Below are 20,000 nucleotides of genomic sequence, written 5' to 3'. Positions count from 1 at the left end.
TAATTGTAATACCAGGCACCCGGTACTTTCCTGTGTGTATAGATGTGAGGGTTGGTATTAAGATATATGTATCACTTATATTTACAGTACATGCTTAAAAGTACATAGAATTAGAATCTCTGTGAGTTACTGGTTGTGTTTTATAATAAATATAGAATTTAGACATTTGAATACTGTTTTTGAAGTATTATCCAAGATTCGTGTTATATTTTTCTTATTTTTCTTTTTTTAGGTAGCAGTGAGTAGTGGCCAAGAACCAGCGACAGAATGTTCACCCTTTTTTATGGACTGTATAAATACCTCTTCAAGAAAGACGAGTTCTTCGTCCTAATTCTTGGACTAGATAATGCTGGCAAGACGGTGAGTGTGAGAAATTAGAAACATAATTTCTTTGAATAATATTGTTCTTGATATTAATGATTTTTTAAATTCGTGATAGAATATTTAATCATTCAGAAGCCCTTGAAGACTTCACTCATTTATTTGTAATAGAAATTTTGAAAAATTTAGGCTACATGTATTAGAGGATCTGTATCTCTTAGGCTGTAAAGGTGTAAATACAAAGTATTCCTTTGTTTGAGAATGTGAATATTCCTTACATTCTTTCCTATATTTGCCACATCTCACTTAAATCCATGGTATCCCCATAACAGTGTAGATAAAGTCATGGTTTTGCATTACAGACATACTTGGAGGCAGCAAAAACAAAATTCACAAGAGGGTACAAAGGGCTAAATCCAAGTAAGATAACAACGACAGTTGGCCAAAATGTTGGGGGAATAACATACGCAGGAATCAAACTCAGTTTCTGGGATCTCGGTGGACAGGAAGAGTTGCAGCCATTGTGGGAGAAGGTTTGTCAATTTGTATTACATTGTAGGTGAAGCTTTGCCTATCATTTTATATAATATAGTTTGGAGGAAGTGTGGATATTTTGTGAAATTAGCATATTAGAGATTTTCTTTTTATTACTGCTTTTTAACTTGATATGCAAGTTGTCATATGAGAATTTACTTTGTTGTATATAATTGCTTTTATGTAGGAGTAATATGTGCAAATTTGTTACAGTGAATGAATATGTGTTTTATTCAGATGAGTCATATATTGGTTCCATATTACCGAATTAGAATCTTTCTTTTGTGTACATTGTATATTCTTCTCTGGTCTTGCAGTGTTTATATTGACATGAGATTCAGAAGAATAACTGCATTTGTGTTATGCCAATGAAACAAAGTTTTCATTGTTCCAAAGAAACAACAATATGATTGGAATATTTGAGTTGAATACAACAGAACTATTTAAGCATTATTACATATCATTACATAAATAGTCATCCAAATTGTATTTAAAACCATCAGGTGTAAAAAATATTAAGATGTCGAAGAGAATAACCATGAAAAGAAAATGATAATTTTATCAGAGATTTATTAGGTATGGATTTTCTACGTATATTCAGTCAATAATATTCCCTTTTTAATCTCAGTATTATGCAGAATGCCATGCTGTTATTTACATGGTGGATTCAGCTGATCGAGAGAGAATGGATGAATCCAAAGCAGCGTTTGGTGAGTCCTTTTGAAATTTTGGTCATAGAAATAGTTGTGCGGGTTAAACTTCACTAGTAAAGCAATCTGAGAACCAGAAATCATTTGAATTTTCACTTATGATGCCTTTTGTAACATGTATACTGTCATTTTACATTTCACCGTATTACCATCTCTGGTATTATTTGCTAGTCTGTCAGTAGGTAAATTTAGGAGTAATATAACAATAATCTGAGACAGTACAATATAGCAGAGGTGTTCTCTGTAAGTTAGCTTTGGTAGATGTGAACCATGAAATGATTGTGGTGTCGCAGCTGGGAAAACATTGTTCATGCACATTATTGATTGCCAGATTTAGTGTTTTAAACTGTCAAAGCTGCTCAGATCTTGATTTCCAAACGAGTGTGGCTGTATTGGCTATTCTTATATTTGCATTTGGAAGTGAAAGAAAATGGGCCGCTTCAACCCTTTGTACGCAGGTCCATTTACTGCTCACCGTAGTTTTTGTGAATTCTGTTGTCCATAGATGGCTCCACAAGGGCTCAGCCACTAAAGAGTCTTCGTAGCCCAGCGTGACCTCTGATATTCCCACTCCTGATTTTTTTTTTTTTCTTTCTTTCTTTCTTTTTTTTTTTTTTTCTTTTTTTTTCTTTCTTTCTTTCTTTTTTTCTTTTTTTCCAATGGTAGTTATACCAATATCTTTATTTTTGTTATTGGCATTATAATGTTCTGAAAATATTGACAGTGATTAAAAAAGGGTCTTTCCAAAAATCAAGGGGTGAGGTGAGATAGGTAGGACTGGTAAGCGGGTCTTTGGTGACTAAGTACTTATAGACACAGTTAATGAATTAAAATTACAGTCAGCATGTCATTTGTGTCATGCTATTCCAGCTGAAAGGGCAAAGGAATGAAAATAAAAAAGGTTTAGGATTAATTTTCATATTTGTTTAGTGTTTGTATATCACAACATCAATCCGTTATATTTACTTATTCATTGTGTAATGTATCATCATCAAAACACTTAGATAAAGTTTATCTTGCTTTCGTAATTGATTCTTAATTTGCATATGTCATGTCATGTTGCAAATTTTGAAATTCCAAAGATATATTTCATATCTCACATATTAAAAGGGACATTATAGGAGAAATGATTTGTGCAATAATATTCCAGTCCTTAAAGAAATATAGGTAATTCAAAGATATGCAATTAAAACCCCCAAATTATTATATACCAGTGATAACCTACATTAGGCACAGATTACAGTGTTAATGGTGATTTTATGTGGAACCTAATGAGAATATAAGTTTATCTGAAAACAATATCAAGCTTACATTGAAAAGTTACCAAATAAACATACTAGGGTATCAGTGCATTTAAGATTATATTTTGAATAAAAATTTGTGTATATAATTTTTGTAATATTACCATTTGACATGTGCTCTACATGACAAATATCAATACATATGCATAAACATACAAAGTAACCAGAAAAGTAAAGGTAGGAATAATGATGATAATGATAGACTATCCACATAATATGGTTTGGTAGAAGTTGTGGCATTTAGGGTATAATGACTTTCAGCATTACCACTTCCCGCTGAGAACTAAATCTATTATTATTTCTTGAGGTTATTAGAAAGTCAGTGTTACGGACATCTTGGTCATTTAGATTATATTATTATAATTTTTGTAAGACTTGAAAATTGTGAAACTTCACCTTGAAAACTGAAAGATCTAGTATATATGTATTTAAGACCGCCCCCAGGATTAAGCCTTTATTATATTTTTCAGTTCTTATAAGTTAGAAGGATGGGAGAAGAAACCATAAGGAAAAAAGTAGTATGAAGCAAGTTATTAGTTAGTTTTAAGGAATTTTCAGGGTAAAGCCTCCCAGCTGAAAGACTTATTAAATTTATTTTTCATTCTAGATAAGATGATCTCGAGTGAAAACATGACAGGTGTCCCCCTGCTCGTCCTGGCCAACAAACAAGACATTCCGGAGTGCATGGGAGTACGAGAAGTAAAGCCAATCTTCAATCAGTCTGCTGACCTTATTGGTCGCAGAGACTGTATGGTAATGCCCGTGTCTGCCTTAACAGGGTGAGTGGCTTGGGGAAAATGGGGCTATGAAATCTTAGTTGTTTAAAGATGACCTTTGGTTATGTGCAAAGAGGTATGATCTCTTCACCTCTCAACATTGCCAATTGTGACTGCTAGTTTGACTCTTGAAACCATTCAATGATTTTTTTGGCATTTGTTTTATATACAATAGTCCAAACGTGTGGTTTATACACTGGCCACACAGTAATTAATATAGAAGTGGAGGGGACTATACTATATTTGGTGTTCTTGCTATTTCTGGTATATTGATCAAATGTATTGAATGACTAGTTATGAAGCAGTTTCTTTACCAGGTGCATCCTGAACATCCTCCTCATTGCATATATCTAGGGGATTAGAAAGACTCATTGAGCTTTAGTGAGTCACAGAACATTTCAATTATATGATAAGTTGAGAAGAAAGCATATGCACAGGGTTAAGATTGGAAGGAATAGGGAAAGATGATAAAAAATATATACTCCTAAACATTATAACTGTATGTAATTAATAGTTATATCTGTTATTACTTTGAAGAAAACTCTCTTGTTTTAAGGTTGAATAGATACTGTTATGGGTTTACGAGAGGACAAGAGTTTTTTCATCATTTGGGTCTTATTAATGGATCTTAATCATTAATCATTTCCATTTGAATTCCCTCCCAAAACCTAGCTCGTCGTCGTTGTGGGAGGTCTTAGGAGATGGGGACTGAGACCCAATGTAGAGGATTACCCCTACCTTGGGCCTCAGCCCTTGCCTCAACTAATTTTGCTTGGTCCTTACTTCTCTTCTTTCCTCTTCCGTAACTTCTTTATTCCCTTCTTCTATCCCACTCCTAAGGTGTGAGAGCCGTGCTGAAAGGATGAAAGGCTGGCTTTGTGTCAGTCACAAGCAGCCTCCGGGAGCCATGGGCACAGTATTCCCTTGGTTAATTACCTAGCCCTTACCCCTTATGGGGACCCTAAGGGGTAGACCATTTCTTTTCCCCAGTTTATTCAGGCATACCATGGCCAGTAATGAAGATTCCTTATCCTTAATAGAGGTATTAAGGCTTGCCCCTTCATAAAATAGCCTATCTGAATTTGATTTTGATAGTTTTCCAACCCCTGCACCTCCTTTGACCATGGCTGTGATCACTGATGCTAATACCCCCTCTTCGACGCTTACGAACGACTCTAACCATTATGAAACACCCACCCAGGTTATTACTCAACCCCTAGAAAATACCTTTTCCTCATCCCCAATATTCTCCTCTTCATCCCCTACTACACAACCATCTTCAATGTCAACCCCCTCTTCCCTTATTACTATTCTTCATCCTTATTGTCCTCCCCCCTTCAGAACTAATCCACTTCACACCACCCCATCTTCATCTCGCCCTTCATCGTAGCCCTTCTGGGTACTCTATTTGGCCCAGCCAAGTGGGATCGATGCCCCCTATTCTGAGAATACCCTTCTCTTTCAGCAGTGCCTCCAGAAACAAGTAGGGAAGGTTACCTTTCGCAGTTGCTCTGATCGTTCATGCCTTGTCATGGTTACATCTGAAGCCCAAGCTCATGCACTATCTACCCTAACTGACCTTATTGGCAAACCCATTCCTGCCGAACCTCACCCAACTCTTAATGCTTGTACTGGAACTGTTTCTTTTCCCCCAATTGCTTGTCCCATGTATAACAAAGACTGGTCAGACTGTGAAAATGACTTACTTTCCTGCCTTGATGAATATGATGCAGTGGCAGTTGAGTGTTACACTCTTCCTCCTAGAGGCCAACATAAATCTCAAATCAATATTGCCAAGATTAGCTTCCATAGACAAGATCTCCCCCATGAGGTTCATATTGGTGGATTGTCTTGTCATGTCCGACAATATCAACCCCTTCCTCGTCAATGTCAAAAATTTTGGCGTTTTGGCCACCCAGCCAAATATTGTTGCTCCATGGCCTGCTGCCCTCTATGTGCCCAACCTGGTCATGACCGTTCAAATTGCCCTGGTCAGTCACGTACATGTGCCAATTGTGGAGACTCCCATAGTGTGTTTCATAGGAGCTGCCCTGCCTATAAGTTTAAATGCGAGGTGGCAGTCTTCAGATTTAAACTGGGCCTCACTCTAAGTGAGGCCAGACAGGAAGCACGGCAACGAGGTTTTTCTCTCTCAACTTATTCCAAAACAGTCCTACGCTCTGCTCCCCCACCATCTACACAAGATATTTCTGCATCTCCCCAGGTATCTTTTCCCTATGCCCAAAACCTACATCCTATGTCTACTCACCCTATCCACCAGTCAAATCCGTTTTCCATCCTTATTCCAGATACTCCAATCTTTACCACTTCCCGGATACCTACCCCTCCTCTTCACTTTAGTTGTCGGACCAGACAACCTAAACGTTCCACTCCACATTTTCCGACTACATTCTCTCCTACACCTTGCTCTTCATCTGTTCCTCAGATATCCATCTCCTCTTCTCCTCCTTATAAGAGAACCTTTGTTTCTCAGTCCTCTACACCAAATTCCCCTCCAGAAACCCTTGAAGACATCCAAAACTTCCTAAAGATGACCCAAGGGAACACTCTGCTCCCTCATCCATCCCCCAATCCCTCTGTTTCTACTCCTGCTACATTTAAAGTATTTGCAGATAGCCATTCTCCTCCTTCCCAAGTTCCCTTCAATCTCAACATACCCCACCCTCTCTATCACTTCCACTTGAATACTCTCACAAATCCCCTTTATCACGACAGTGCTTTTCTCCAGACCCCTCCTCTCCAGACATTTTTCCTGATGCTTCACCACCTTCCCCAGTCTCCCTTTCTCAACCCCTCCTACTTCTCCAACAGCCACCTCTGTTTTCCTTAATCAGTGTCCCTACTCCTTCCCCAGTCACAGATACACTGTAATTCACTCAGTTTCTCTACCCCCTTATATTCCCCCAACCCCTACCCAAAATAACTCATCCTCTCAACCAATCACACCACCCAACCCCCCCCCCCCCCCCAAAAAAAAAAAAAAAAAAAAAAAAAACATCCTTCCCTACTATCCCTATCACTCCCTCCTGGATAAACACATAAATCTCTTTTATCACAATACACTTTCCCAGACCCCACCGTCCCTATTGAACCCCCAGACACTACTCCTTCACCTACTTTTGATCCTTTATCTCAATCCTCAGATACCTAATCCCCTACTACTAAGACAACCTTATCTACCTCTGTCACCTATTATCCCTATTCCTTCCGCAGTCACAGATACATTGCAATTAATTTAATTGCTCTACTTTCTTATACTTTCCCACCTATTAATCACTACTTCATTTACTTCCCTCCTTTCTCTTTTCATTACCATACTCTCCTACAACACCCTCTAATTTGATATCTAACATCCTCCCCTCTTCCCAGATTCTTCTCTTACTCTTCAACAGCTATCTCTATTCTTCCTTGAACATTTTTCCTATACCTTCCCCAGTGACAGATACACTATAATTCACTAAATTGCCCTACCCTCCCCTTTATACTAATTTCTGATCTAATTCATTTGCTCCCCTATTCCCCCTTTTCACTACCCTACTATCCTATAACGTTCTTAAACCTTTGACATTTGACACATTTTATTGTAATCTTTAACTCTCGTTTGCCCTTTCCGACGCAATACTTTACCATAGTGCTACATGACCTTTGATGTCTAGCACATTAATTTTTCAAACATTAATACTACAATTAACTTATACTGAATCAATGATTCATTTACTAAACTTTGTTATGTCCTTAATGATTATGGATTAAGAATGTAAGAGCTATAGAGTACAATGATCATAGCTCATTCCAGTGACTGGCACAAAAAATGGTGGATTCAGGACAGTAATGAACAAACAGATTGTAAGATTGGAACCATATTTGCCATCAAAGACCATTGTGATACATGTCACTTTTTTATTTTGGTTACAATACACCGATTTAATAGAAGAACTATGACCCTATTTCATCTTACCTTGTGTGCTAGAGCCCATGGAGTGAATGAAAGTCATGCAGAATGTATTTTTTCTCCAAATTAAAAGTTATTGAAATTGTACATGTATTTGCAGTGATATGGTAACTTCTCAGTAAAGGTAGGCATTTCTGATTTATCATGATATCGGAGCTAATTCCAACAGGGGAGCAGCAAGATAGAAAACTCATTCTTTGTATATCTTTCTTTCTTCAAGATATCTGTAGACAGCCACAGCACTGTAATTCATAATAATGCATATGATGTATGTCCTTTAAATATCAAACCATACCTTTTGCAAATCTTCCAGAGCTGGAGTGGATGAAGGGATCGACTGGCTGGTTGAGTGTATCAAACGAAACAGTGACGTCAGACCGCCTCCCAATCATGACGACACGTGATGGCACAACTTGATGAGATGTGTGTTTGTCTCACGCATGGCTTGGACTGTTTTGTATGTTCTGAAGTTCACGAATACATTTTCAATATTTTAGAAGTGCTTACCAGTAGGACTGTTAAGCAAAATGAGCTTATTTTTCAGAAATTAGAACTCTTGACATGAGGATTAACATGCAGAGAATTTGTAATTTATTAACAGAAATGAGGAGTGAGGATTTGTTGACCCATGTTAAATACCTTATTTTTTAGATATTAGTGTAGAAATTTGATGAATCGTGCATTTTCTTTTCCATCTTGTTTTTTTTTTATTTTTTTTTTTTATTTTTTTCCTTTCTTTCTTTTTTTTTATTTTTTTTTTCTCTTTTGTAATACATATGACAAAAATCACATGGGAAAGTACCTGCTTAATTTTTTTTTATTTATTATTATTATCATTTATAAAGTAGGATTAATCTTGGTCTGAGACTATGATGTCTTGTGATTGTCAAGTACAATATGGTACAAGCTCTTCTTGTATATATACAGTGTAAAAAATTTAATAGAACACCCATAATGTAGTTTATTACTATTGTTACTTGTGATGTTTTTGGGGTGCAGTTATTATAGGGAAGTTAGTCATGTAAATCTCATAACGAGTCATGAAAACTGCAATACTTGGTTAGGTAACTATATTTATTTATATAATGAAAGTATATAGGAAAGAATATTAATGTTATTTTTATGGTTGTACATTCCTTTTATCAAGAAACTTTTGGATGTAGGATATGTATTTCTTTCATAAGTGATATGCCTCTGAACTTCAATGATATCTTATATTAGTTAAATGATTAGCCATACTTCTATTTCCATACTTAAAAGTAAACTAAAGTGAAAACGACTTTGTGATATAAACACTGGAACTGTTCCATTCTTTCTGCAATTAATTAGACAGTATGTTCATGACAATATCTTTGTTTAAACTGAAATCTTTATTCCTATCTTTGATGTTATTTTCATATATCTCTTTCTCAAACTAAATTTAAATCAGTCTCATATTGTGTCTTATCTTTTTCAAACAGATGATTCAGAGGCATGTGAATATAAGAGATATGGGGTTTTCATTGCTTAAACAGTATGACATCTGTATCTGTATTAAACCATGCAACAGATATTCAACAGAGTGTACACTGATTACATATTGTTTAGGAACTGTATTCATTATATACAATAAAGATCCTGTTGTTTGGCTTCTGGGTGATTTTAAATCCTACATTTGTTGATACTATTAACCAGTAACTTTATAGCTGAGGTGCAGTTTTACCTTTATTAAAACCATGGTATCCTACAGTAGAGGAGGCAGGAGAAAATTTGGTAGAAGTTAGGATGGAATGTTTAGATATTTTGATGCAACAAGTAAAGTGAGAAGGAGGGGTAGGCACCAAGAAAGTGGTAGAGACTGGAGTATCTGGATTTAGAGTGGCAAAAGAATTTGATTTAGAGAGAGTTAGTAGTTGTAGGATTGTAAGGGGTAGGGGGATAAAATAACTGGGGGGATACTGAGACATCTTGGGAAGAAGGAAGAGGGGTGGAGTCAGAGTAGATAATGCATGAGTTTGAGGTTCAGATGTAACTATTACCGGTGTGAGGGATGTGAATGGCTGTGGAAGAAAACTACCTACTTGTTTTTGGAGACATTTCTGGAAGACGAAGGCATTGTCAGAGTAAGGGGATATAGGGGGAATTAATGCCCGTAATAAGGATATAAAATCATTTATGGTGAAACAGTCTACCCCTGAAGGTTCCTCTGAGGGGTAATGGCTAGAAGATTAAGGAATACTATGCCTTTTGACTTCCTGAGGCTGTTCAGAACTGACATAAAGCCAGCCTTTTATCCCTTCAGCATGGCTTTTACACCTTAGGAAGTGAAAACAAAGGGTTAGAGAAAAGAAGGAAAAGGAAAGGGGAGAAATATAAAAATCATGCACAACTGGACGAGTCAAAGGCTTAGGGCCATACTATAAAAAACAAGAGTCAGGCAATGCCCGACTCTTCGCCAGGCGATCACGTAATCGGTACCATAAGACCCTGCTTTCCCTTTGCCTGGCGTTGCCAGCCGTTAAAAGGGTCAAATTTTCATACCACAAAACACCATTTTCAGCTTCGCCAGGCATTCGCAGTAGAAAAAATATTGGAACATCGCCCGACTATGAAAGCCAGATATACCCCTCTCTTTCATCGCCACTTTCGTAAGTATCTCTCAATAAAACTAATCTAAATGCATTATAATTAACTTGAAAACCCAAAAAATCAACATATGTATTTTTTGGACCGCAAATAATCAGAAGGTCATAAATGATCTTATAAGTACTCCATATTTCGAACTATTTACCCATGCATTGCTGATTTCTGGACGGGTGAGGTGTCAAGAACGTCTCTGCTCGCCAAAATAAACATACATTAGGTCAAATAAATGTTGACAGCTATAGTTTCCATATCAGGAAAGATTTTTGAAAGTGACGAAACATGTTTTCCCCATTTAGAATGAATAACTCTGTTCCTTAGTTAAAATAAGACCTGTGCCACCAAACTCGCATAAGCGACTCCAGGCCTCCGTGCTTCCAGCAAAGGCCAACAAACTTCTCAATGTCTGTTAGGCATCACAGTGCTTAGACTAATTATAAATTTCATTATATATCACCAGAGAGATTGGAAAGCTCTGTCTCGCAACTCATGTATTTAAGATTTGCAATCATTTGACAACACATGACTGTCGATGATGGTTTTAAGGGATCAATCGAATTCACAAAGATTTGTTATTTACTTGATTTGAACGAAATTTATCGTCCTAATTAGTATATCTATAATGCATACCCAGTAATTTTGCAAAAATGCATTTCATTCCCTTTCCAGGTAATCTAGGCTATCTGTAATTTTAATGTCGGATTCCAGTAATTTGGAAATGATTACACTAGCTTTGTGAATTTATAAAATTACAAAAGATTTAAAGATATACTTTGTTTCCGAAATGGCAGCAGATGCTGATGAATTGGCCTGTCTGGAAGCTCTTGAAGGTCTTCGTGATGCAGCGAACACAACACACCAAGAACATGCATCCCTGACTGGATAAATGTCTACACATATGTACATATAAATACATGCATATAAATAAATGAATAAATATATATATATACACACATAGATATATTTACATACACCCCACCCACACACACACACACTTACATACATACATGCATAATACATACACACACACACACACACACACACACACACACACACACACACACACACACACACACACACACACACACACACACACACACACACACACACACACACACACACACACACACACACACACACACACACATATATTTGTATGTGCTGGGTGATTTACACATATGTATCTCTATCTCACTTTGTCATTGGCTCATCTTTTTGGACAATAATATGATTGGTATTATTTTGATACAAAAGTTCATAACTACTTCATACAGCTTTGCTTGTGAATAACAATATGTAGCGTTTCTCTTCAGGATCACTAGTACCACCCTATGTGCAGCTCTTGATAAGTGGCAGCTGACAATTGCTGACCATTTTGACGTGTCACATGAACTTGAGAGCAATAGACAATGAAAAAATAATACTGTTTCCTTTCTCACACTAACAAAATTCTGCTTATTGCAATGATATTTCCACCTTACTGAAATATGTCTAAAGAATATGGATGACCCTACTATAGCCATTTCAAAGATGTGATAATATGTTGTAATCCTATATAGAACTTGAAGGTAAATATGTCATATTAATTATGTTTTATATCAAATAAGATTTCAAATATTCATCCAAACACTGGAACTGTAACTAACACCTAGTGTAGCTAGACTGAGACATTATATCACAATGCATAAAAAAAACAGTCGGGAGCTTTTCTGTTTCAGTTTACTTTAATTTATTTATTTCCAAATCCATTTTATGTCTGTCATATTGTTCAGCTGCACAAGATATTTTAATTTGCGATTTTTTGCCTTTAGATAGTAGGTTCCTTCAGTATCTTGTAGCCAGGCTTTCTTTATTTCTGCTTATGGTGATGTGTGTCAATGTAAACAAATTCAAATTTCCCACGCCGTTCAAAGTTAGCAATTTTCTATCTAGCGGAAACACGGGCGAAGGATCGCCTGACAAAAGTGTTGTTTCGTGGTACGCCCGGAAAGGGCAGGTGATTGCCTGCTCTTTCCCGAAACTTTTATGGTACGGCCCTTAGGCCCAAGGTTGGGCCTCAGACCCCATATCCTATACCTCTCCAAAATGGGCATGGGATTGGAAGGAAATATCTGGAAGCAACATGCTTAATTAAACAATTTATAGCCAGAATAAACGATTTTATTGACATTTGTATTATGTACAAAGTTAATATAAACAGAGGATGATGGGACTGTATGTAGCTATTGCAGAATCTGAAAAGTATTAAATTCACAAAATTCTTTTACCAAATTATTAACAATCTTTGCACTAATGCAAAGACTGTGTACTATTATTTAAAATGTTCTATACTTTTGCTTTATAAAAAAAACAAAAATCAAAATTTCTATGAAAATAACTTACACCATAATGACTGGAATTCCATATCATGGAAAGAACACAAATGAGTATAAATTTTACTTCGCTGGTAATAAGCTACCTATCTTCTGGAATGATGGGCAGGGTCAGATTTGTAGAAAAATGGATATAAGTTCTGAGATATGTACATCAGCTAACCAGAAATCCTACAGGAGTGAACTTCAAACTGGTCTAAGATGCATTTTCTTCCAAAATTTAAATAATAAGTGATCACTGCGGAGAGTGATTGGTCCTTCCAGCCACTCAACATCTGACGACAAGAATTTTAGCTGTAGCTGGTTGACAAATCAGATAGATACAACTCTATAACTGAAATGGAGCCTAGCAAGTCTATTTGAATAGAGGTATATTTCCATCATGACAATCACAATGCTAAGTCATTATTGATGAAACAAATTATCATCTAAAATTATTTTTTGAAGCTGTATTATTATAGTTTGACATATCCCACTGCTGTTAGTTAAAATACATACACTGCCTAACCAGATACACAAGTAGGAGGAACACTAGCATATTTCCTTGTATAAAATGTGAAGACATGTAGACCAATTATTAAAATTACAAAATTCTACATTTCATTCATAAGGACAGGAAGATAAAACTCTCTGGATAGCACATTTTCTGTGAATTAATTTGTTTTACTTCAGGTTTACTGATAGGCCTCTACAGCAGAGATGTCATAACTGGTGGAAAAGAGTAGCCTACAATGAGGAAAATAAGAAAAAGTAATTGGAAAATCCCTCATAACTTATCATGTGGTTAAGTGAACAAACAAGACAACTCTATCAGAAAATTATATTTTTTTGGCAAACAAAAATTGCAATTTCAATGATTAATTGGTGAACAAGACACTTTTATCGAAATATTCTCAGCTAGGTGGTATAGTGATTTTTCCAAATCTTTGAATGATCTGCAGTTTTGCCATATTATTAACCCTTACTGCACTGAAAGTGTGTTGGTGCATGCAGGCACATCTGTTTTATATCAATGGATCAGTAGCAAGATGACAATTTTGTTTTTAACCCAATGCTGCTGGGATAATGTGATGTTCACTGTAGTATTGTTTTGTGAAATGCATCTACACATATATGGCTCCACAAGTGCTCACCACCAAATTGTTATGAAACAAAGTTGTATGTTAACCAACAACTTTTGCCCCCAACTGACATTTTTGTAATAATAGCAATCTTTATTTACTCACTATTTTTAGATACATCATCAGCTAAGTAGAAATAGTTAATGGATGACAAGCCATAATGTGGACAGATTACTTGATATGAAACTTATGTGTGTATTACTATCATAAATGAGGTCTGTATAATCTGTAGTTAATAGTAAGTAAATAGTTTAGGACAAACAATAAAGAATATACGATACCTCAAGGCATACAAGAGTGACCAGTACAGTCAGTATGGGTGAGGTACTCTCTTTACATAGAGGCTTGAGGTCACGCATGAAAAGGTTAAACCTTGAGATTAAACCATGTTTTTATCTTAACATAAATCTCAATTCCTTATTTGCTTCCATTGACAAGGAAGACTTGGTTCTTATATGCTCAATGGAACAGAAGTGTGCCTCTAGGAAGGATCATGTTTGATGGTCGTTGCTATAGATGCTTAATCTATAACATCGAAGGATACGAACCTCGTATATGTCTATGTTCATCAAAAAAAATAATACAAGTTTACTCTTTGGAGCAAGTTGCAAAATAATAACTTTCTTCTGAATGGTGCAAGAGTGGAGATTGGCAGTATGTGCAATGGAAGTGATAGCCAAACTCTACAAATAATTAAACATCACTTTTACAGGAATTTGATATTATTATTGCCATCTATACTTGATTTGTTACCCTCTGTTCAATTCTTCTATAAGGTCTGTTGTTCTTCTGCGTGCTACTGAAATATTCCAACTTTAAACAAAAATACAAATGCCACATTTAGAATATGATATAAAATAGAGGATATTATGCAGTATTAATAATAAAACCCTGTAAGTACATGACCTCTAAGTGAATTCCACTTTATATTAATTATTCGCCATTCATGATTATGAAAATAATAGCTTTACCCGTTAAAGTGAACATATTGGTTGAATTTTAATGGCACTTCCTCTTTTTCTTGACCACGCAGACCTTGAACCAAGAAATTCAGTGGACAAAGCAACTGCAAGTAATAAACATGCAAAAATTCAGTTGTACATTTTCAACAGTAAAAAGAAAAATATAATACATACTTATTACCCACCATCTTTACAGTAATTTTTCTTCTATCCTTCCCTCAACTTTGTCCTTCACAGTCAAGCTAAGGTAAAATTTAAAAAGACGTGCTTTCCTTGCCTTATGCCTATTCCAGAGCATCATTCTTAGGCTCAAATACAATGCAATGCTAAGTGGCTAAAGTTATATAGAAAAAAAAAGAGAAAAAATCAAGGCATGAGAATACAGTATGTATCTGGTAATAAGAATAACCATGAATGGCATTACAAATAGCAATTGTAATATCAAATACCCAAAATCATGTCCTCAGTTTTCCACCATAGTAATAGCAAGTGCAATTAGCAGTATTAGATATTTGCAACAGTAATAGATGACAGTAGCAGAACCTGCAGCATAAGTACTAAAAGGAATATTAGTAGTATTATCAGAAATACTAGTAGTACTATTACCACTTCTGACCTACTACTGCTATTCTAATATTATTGCTTTACTACTACAACTAATACTACAACTGCTACTACTATTACTATATATAACTAAAAAAAAAATAATAATAATTTTAATAAACAAATAAACAAAAATAAAAGCCAATTTTGCTGTAAAAATAATCTATTCATTTTTATCACTAAGATAGAATTATTATGTATTTAGTGTAATCAAATAAAAGCAAAGCTATTCTGTTCTCAATAATGTCTGTTATAGAGGGTTAACAGAGAAACTGCACATTGCTTCAGATTATAAAACAGCAATTTATTCAGTCTCAAAATTTCCTTCTGTAACTACAATATTTCATTTTTTCTTTGTTCCCAGGATCCATATTCTAAAATAATAATTGTAGATTTATGAATACATGTGCTACAGACAGTCATCGAGCTCTCACTGTCCATTGGTAGAGACAGTCTCACTTGCACACCAGTGCACAAGACATACAATATAGTTGTGTATATATACTGTATTCCATACACATACTTGGTAATGGTTTCCCTAGTCAACTTATCTACAAGTACAGTAACATGGTAATCAATCTTTGTACATATTTCATTTCAGAGTAACAAAAGCAAATTTATAAGATTCTGATATGTACAAAATTTTCAGGGGATGGGATGAGTGGGGAGAGGAGGGAAAGAAGTAGAAAATAATTGTGATAATTGTAATAAATAAAAACCAAAACTAGAGTTGCACATATAAAATATATTTAGCTTTACTTACTTTTTCTAATTATTAATATAGGATTTAAATAATGAGAAACATGCTTCCACATCTATTATCAGTACTGTCAACACTTATGTAATACAGAGATACTCTGTATTCTTTCTTTCGTCTAAGCGTTTCATTATTATAAAATCAAGATGTAATCTCTCGCACAGCTTTAACAATTGTCGACCAATGCATAAATGTTACGTCATCAGCAATCGCTGTGTTCTGAAATTATCAATAACTGTACATTTGACATTTGTCAGCTCAGTATATCATCAGCCTGCTGATATAACAGCATAAATCATTCCATACATATTCATATAATTAGAACTAAAAAATGTTTATTTCTGAAACTGCTAGAGATATTAAGGTATTAGAGAAAGGCAATTACATTAGCAGGCTGACATGTTCTTTTACAATATTAAAAGGATACTACATTATACTATCAATAACCACAATAATAATAATGAGCATGATATCATAAAAAGAAAATATGGTAATAATATTCATAATGGGAGCAGTGATAGTAGTAATATCCACAATAATGGTAATAACCATGAACAAATAATATAAATACCAATACCAACACTATTTGTAATAAATAATAATTAAAACAATGATAAAAATATTCATGACTAATAAAAGCTCAAAATTTCCCGTACAATTTTGCGTTATCATAATGACTCCTAACCAGATCCACTTTGTGACGCCTTTAATCTTTTTTTTTTAACCAACTAATGGATTCAGTAACACCTCAAACCCCAACATACTACCCTCACAATGGACAACTCTAGGTGTCGAGTCATCAAAAAGTTCCCACAATGACTTCTGCCACGCATACAGATACCAAAAGGAGGGCGGCATAGGGGGGGAGGGATTTAGTATTCCCTTCATTTGAATAGCCACTCGAGCCGACCAAGAGAGAGAGAGAGAGAGGAAAAATCCTCCTCAACTCTCATGGTCGTCCGAGGCCGGTGTGAGTCAGGCCTGCACTTGAACTCTATAGTTGGAGTCGCGCTGAATGTCATTTTTGCCATTCTTGTTGCTGCGTGGTTTCTCGTAGTCAGGGGGTGGTGGTGGATAGTGGTCCACTTTCGGGGACTTGATGGCTGGGTGTACTATGAAAGAAAAAAATAATAATAATAATAATAAATCAATCATTAATAAAGAAAAAAAGTCAATATGTAAACTGATCTTTTTACATCTGAAGAGCCTGGGTACTTGAAGTATTTATGTGAGGCTTTCCCAGGGTAGAATAATTAGACTAATAATGAACTATTCTTGAATATGCACATTTTATCATATTGTTATTATGCTCAAACAAAATTCTTAGCAAACTATCTAATTCACAAAAGACCCCCAAAGGCATAAAAATAAGTAAATCTACCCTAATTCCAACCTCATTAAAATCAACTTTTCAGTTAATAATCCATACTGTGAATATCAAATTGTTTGACCCACCACATAAGGTAACTAATCATAAAACAGTAAATGAAAATAAGAAAGGTCACACAATCGATAAAAAATGAATAAATATATCAATAAATACTAACATATACAATAATAATAATCAAAACATTGATAACAGCTCATTTTTCTTTACACCACTCACTTGTTCCTCTGTAGTGAACCAGCTGTTGGTAGACCTGCTTCATCCGCTCGATATTATTTTGGCTCTGCTTGATGTGATCCACCATTGGCATGGGGTAATCTCGGCTAATGATGCACTTCGCAGCTCTCTGAACCGACTCGGGCGCGGTCCAGGGTTCATGGATGTACTTGGTGGGGAAGTTCTTAAGCACGGGCAGGTAGGTTCTGAAAAGGATTGAAAGAGAAAATGTAGAAGGTCATCCCTTCTCAGCGTGTGACATGGAGCAAAGTGAGAGAAAAAAAATATGGAAAAAGAATAGAAAGTGGAGAGGGAGGGGAATGCCCCACCCTCCAAAAACACAAGTATAAATATATCAAGTCAGGCAAGATAAAGATCAAATGATATAGAAGACAAAGAGGAATAAGATAAATATGGAGTTGAGATAAACACTAGGCAGAGAACAGAAATTGGAAAACTGACAGTGAGTGAAAGAGGTTGTTTCAGGGGGTTAAAAACCATGAACTTCTATTCTCTTGACATTATCTCAAGGCTCCATTACATACCCTATATTCACATTAATACAAAGTTAACAAATCCAGAATCTAATCCACACAAACTTACCGAATAAAGTCACCATTGGGATCTGCCTTCCTGCCATACCGAACAGGGCAATAACAGTGGAAGAACTGCTGGAAGAAGGATGAGCAGGACAACCACATCCATGAACCTGCATTGACTGACCAATCTGCATCCAGCAATAGTTCATCAAACACCTGAAAACATCAATGATTTTTGTCTATAGATTTTTTTTTTTTTCTAGAGGTATGGTAAAGGTCAATATTTCATGTGCCTCATTCAGTACAACTGGGAGAGAGAAGTACAATAATAATAATAGCCAACTTACCTTCATACCCTCTTCCCATGACACCCACAAGTCTCCCCGTGTCAGGAAACACGCGACGGCATGCCTGGCTACATTGTGGATCCATCCCTCTGTCCGCAGCTGCGTCATGATGGCGTCTACCCATGGATAACCAGTCTGACCCTAAAATTATAATTAACACTTATGAGCTGAAACCTGAGACAAGGTCAAACTTCTTATCTTTGGTATTTTTACTTTCAAAAAAGAGGCTTAGTGTTGAGATGTGATAAAATTAGAGCAAAGAGAGATATAGTGCAACTATGAAGCAGGCAGTATATGCATTCAAATAAAAAATTGCTGCCAAGGGGTGTAATACTACTTCTTATCTTTACATTTTTTGTACACTCAAAAAGGGTAGAAGTGAACAAATCATTACACATTATAAAGTGTAACAGTACCTTTGATATCATGATTCCTCTTGCATATCAAAAAATACTTACATTTGCCCATTTGGCAAGTGCTTCTGGATTCTTATCCCAAGGTATTTGTACACATATTGGGTTCCCTTCCATGTGGTCAAATTTAGGGTTGTTGGTCGCGGCAGTGTAGTAGAATTCCCGCCAAAGTAACTGGCCATGTAAGGATAGCGGTGGGGGAGATTTCTTTATCTGAAAGGTAAAACTGAAGGATTAGGGACACCTTATAAGTTCAAAAAAGAAAAAAATTATTAGAATCAAAACTCCCAGAAGTATGGAATTCCATATAATCGGAACTGTTGATCTACAAATGTAATACCCACAAATTTTTCTATACATTTATATGATCATACAATATGTATTAAGAAAATAAATAATTGTTTCCTTGGAAGCATACTGACAAAGATAAGAGGAAAGAACATCTGGGTCAGTAGACACAGGACATTTCACTTCAACAAATTTAAAGACGGGTTTAATAACAGTCTCTGATCCCAAGATTGTAGTAGTTGTTTATCCCTCTATCTGAGGACTGTCCTTAGCAATTTCATCTCTAACTTGCAATAACTTCAATAACTAAATTCACATTACTGTTGTTAGCATCTTGTAAAGTCAATTTAAAGAATCTTTACATGTGTGGAACAATTCCAGAGTTGTCTTTAACTTTAGCCAAGTCATGGACAAAATTGGACTGTTAGTGACATTTTTATGAAGTCATAGACAAAACTACAATGTATAGATATCATAGAAATGGCAACAATGACTTAGTTTAACTTCATAAGTCTAGTCTATAAATAATAATGACATTATATTCTAGATGAATGGGGAGAGTAAGAAAAAAAATGATCATAATAATAATCAAATTCCAGCATCAAGATGGAAACAAAATTTAATTAGGGAAGTAAATAAAAAAATACATAAACAAAAAATTCACCTTTCGATAGAGCTCGTTCAACTCCATGAAGAATCTACGGCATGACAAACAGCCAAATCTCAGGTACGGTGATAGCCCTGTCCGAGATGGGTAC

General features: G+C 35.6%; 2 protein-coding genes across 2 annotated transcripts in view; one reads left to right on the top strand and one right to left on the bottom strand.

Moving 5' to 3' along the window:
• Positions 1-9,245, top strand: part of Arfrp1 (ADP-ribosylation factor related protein 1) — a 13,782-nt gene extending 4,537 nt beyond the window's left edge. Inside the window, exons 2-6 of the mRNA XM_070139932.1 lie at positions 233-360; positions 684-854; positions 1,484-1,565; positions 3,474-3,645; positions 7,929-9,245. Of these exons, the coding sequence (XP_069996033.1) occupies positions 268-360; positions 684-854; positions 1,484-1,565; positions 3,474-3,645; positions 7,929-8,019 (609 nt within the window). The 5' untranslated portion in view covers positions 233-267 and the 3' untranslated portion in view covers positions 8,020-9,245. The remainder of the gene's footprint in view (positions 1-232; positions 361-683; positions 855-1,483; positions 1,566-3,473; positions 3,646-7,928) is intronic.
• A 3,130-nt stretch (positions 9,246-12,375) lies between these two features.
• The window catches only part of LOC113818442 (cryptochrome-1), a 60,853-nt gene continuing 53,228 nt past the window's right edge, over positions 12,376-20,000 (bottom strand). Inside the window, exons 5-10 of the mRNA XM_070139931.1 lie at positions 19,907-20,000; positions 19,000-19,167; positions 18,542-18,682; positions 18,259-18,410; positions 17,659-17,861; positions 12,376-17,164 (exon numbers count right to left, since the gene is read on the bottom strand). The exon at positions 19,907-20,000 is cut by the window's right edge and continues 136 nt beyond it. Coding sequence (XP_069996032.1) covers positions 17,028-17,164; positions 17,659-17,861; positions 18,259-18,410; positions 18,542-18,682; positions 19,000-19,167; positions 19,907-20,000 — 895 coding nt within the window. The 3' untranslated portion in view covers positions 12,376-17,027. The remainder of the gene's footprint in view (positions 17,165-17,658; positions 17,862-18,258; positions 18,411-18,541; positions 18,683-18,999; positions 19,168-19,906) is intronic.

Source organism: Penaeus vannamei, chromosome 26 (genome assembly GCF_042767895.1).
Source record: "Penaeus vannamei isolate JL-2024 chromosome 26, ASM4276789v1, whole genome shotgun sequence".
NCBI classification, from domain to species: Eukaryota; Metazoa; Arthropoda; class Malacostraca; order Decapoda; family Penaeidae; genus Penaeus; species Penaeus vannamei.
This window is presented reverse-complemented; position numbering and strand designations above follow the sequence as displayed.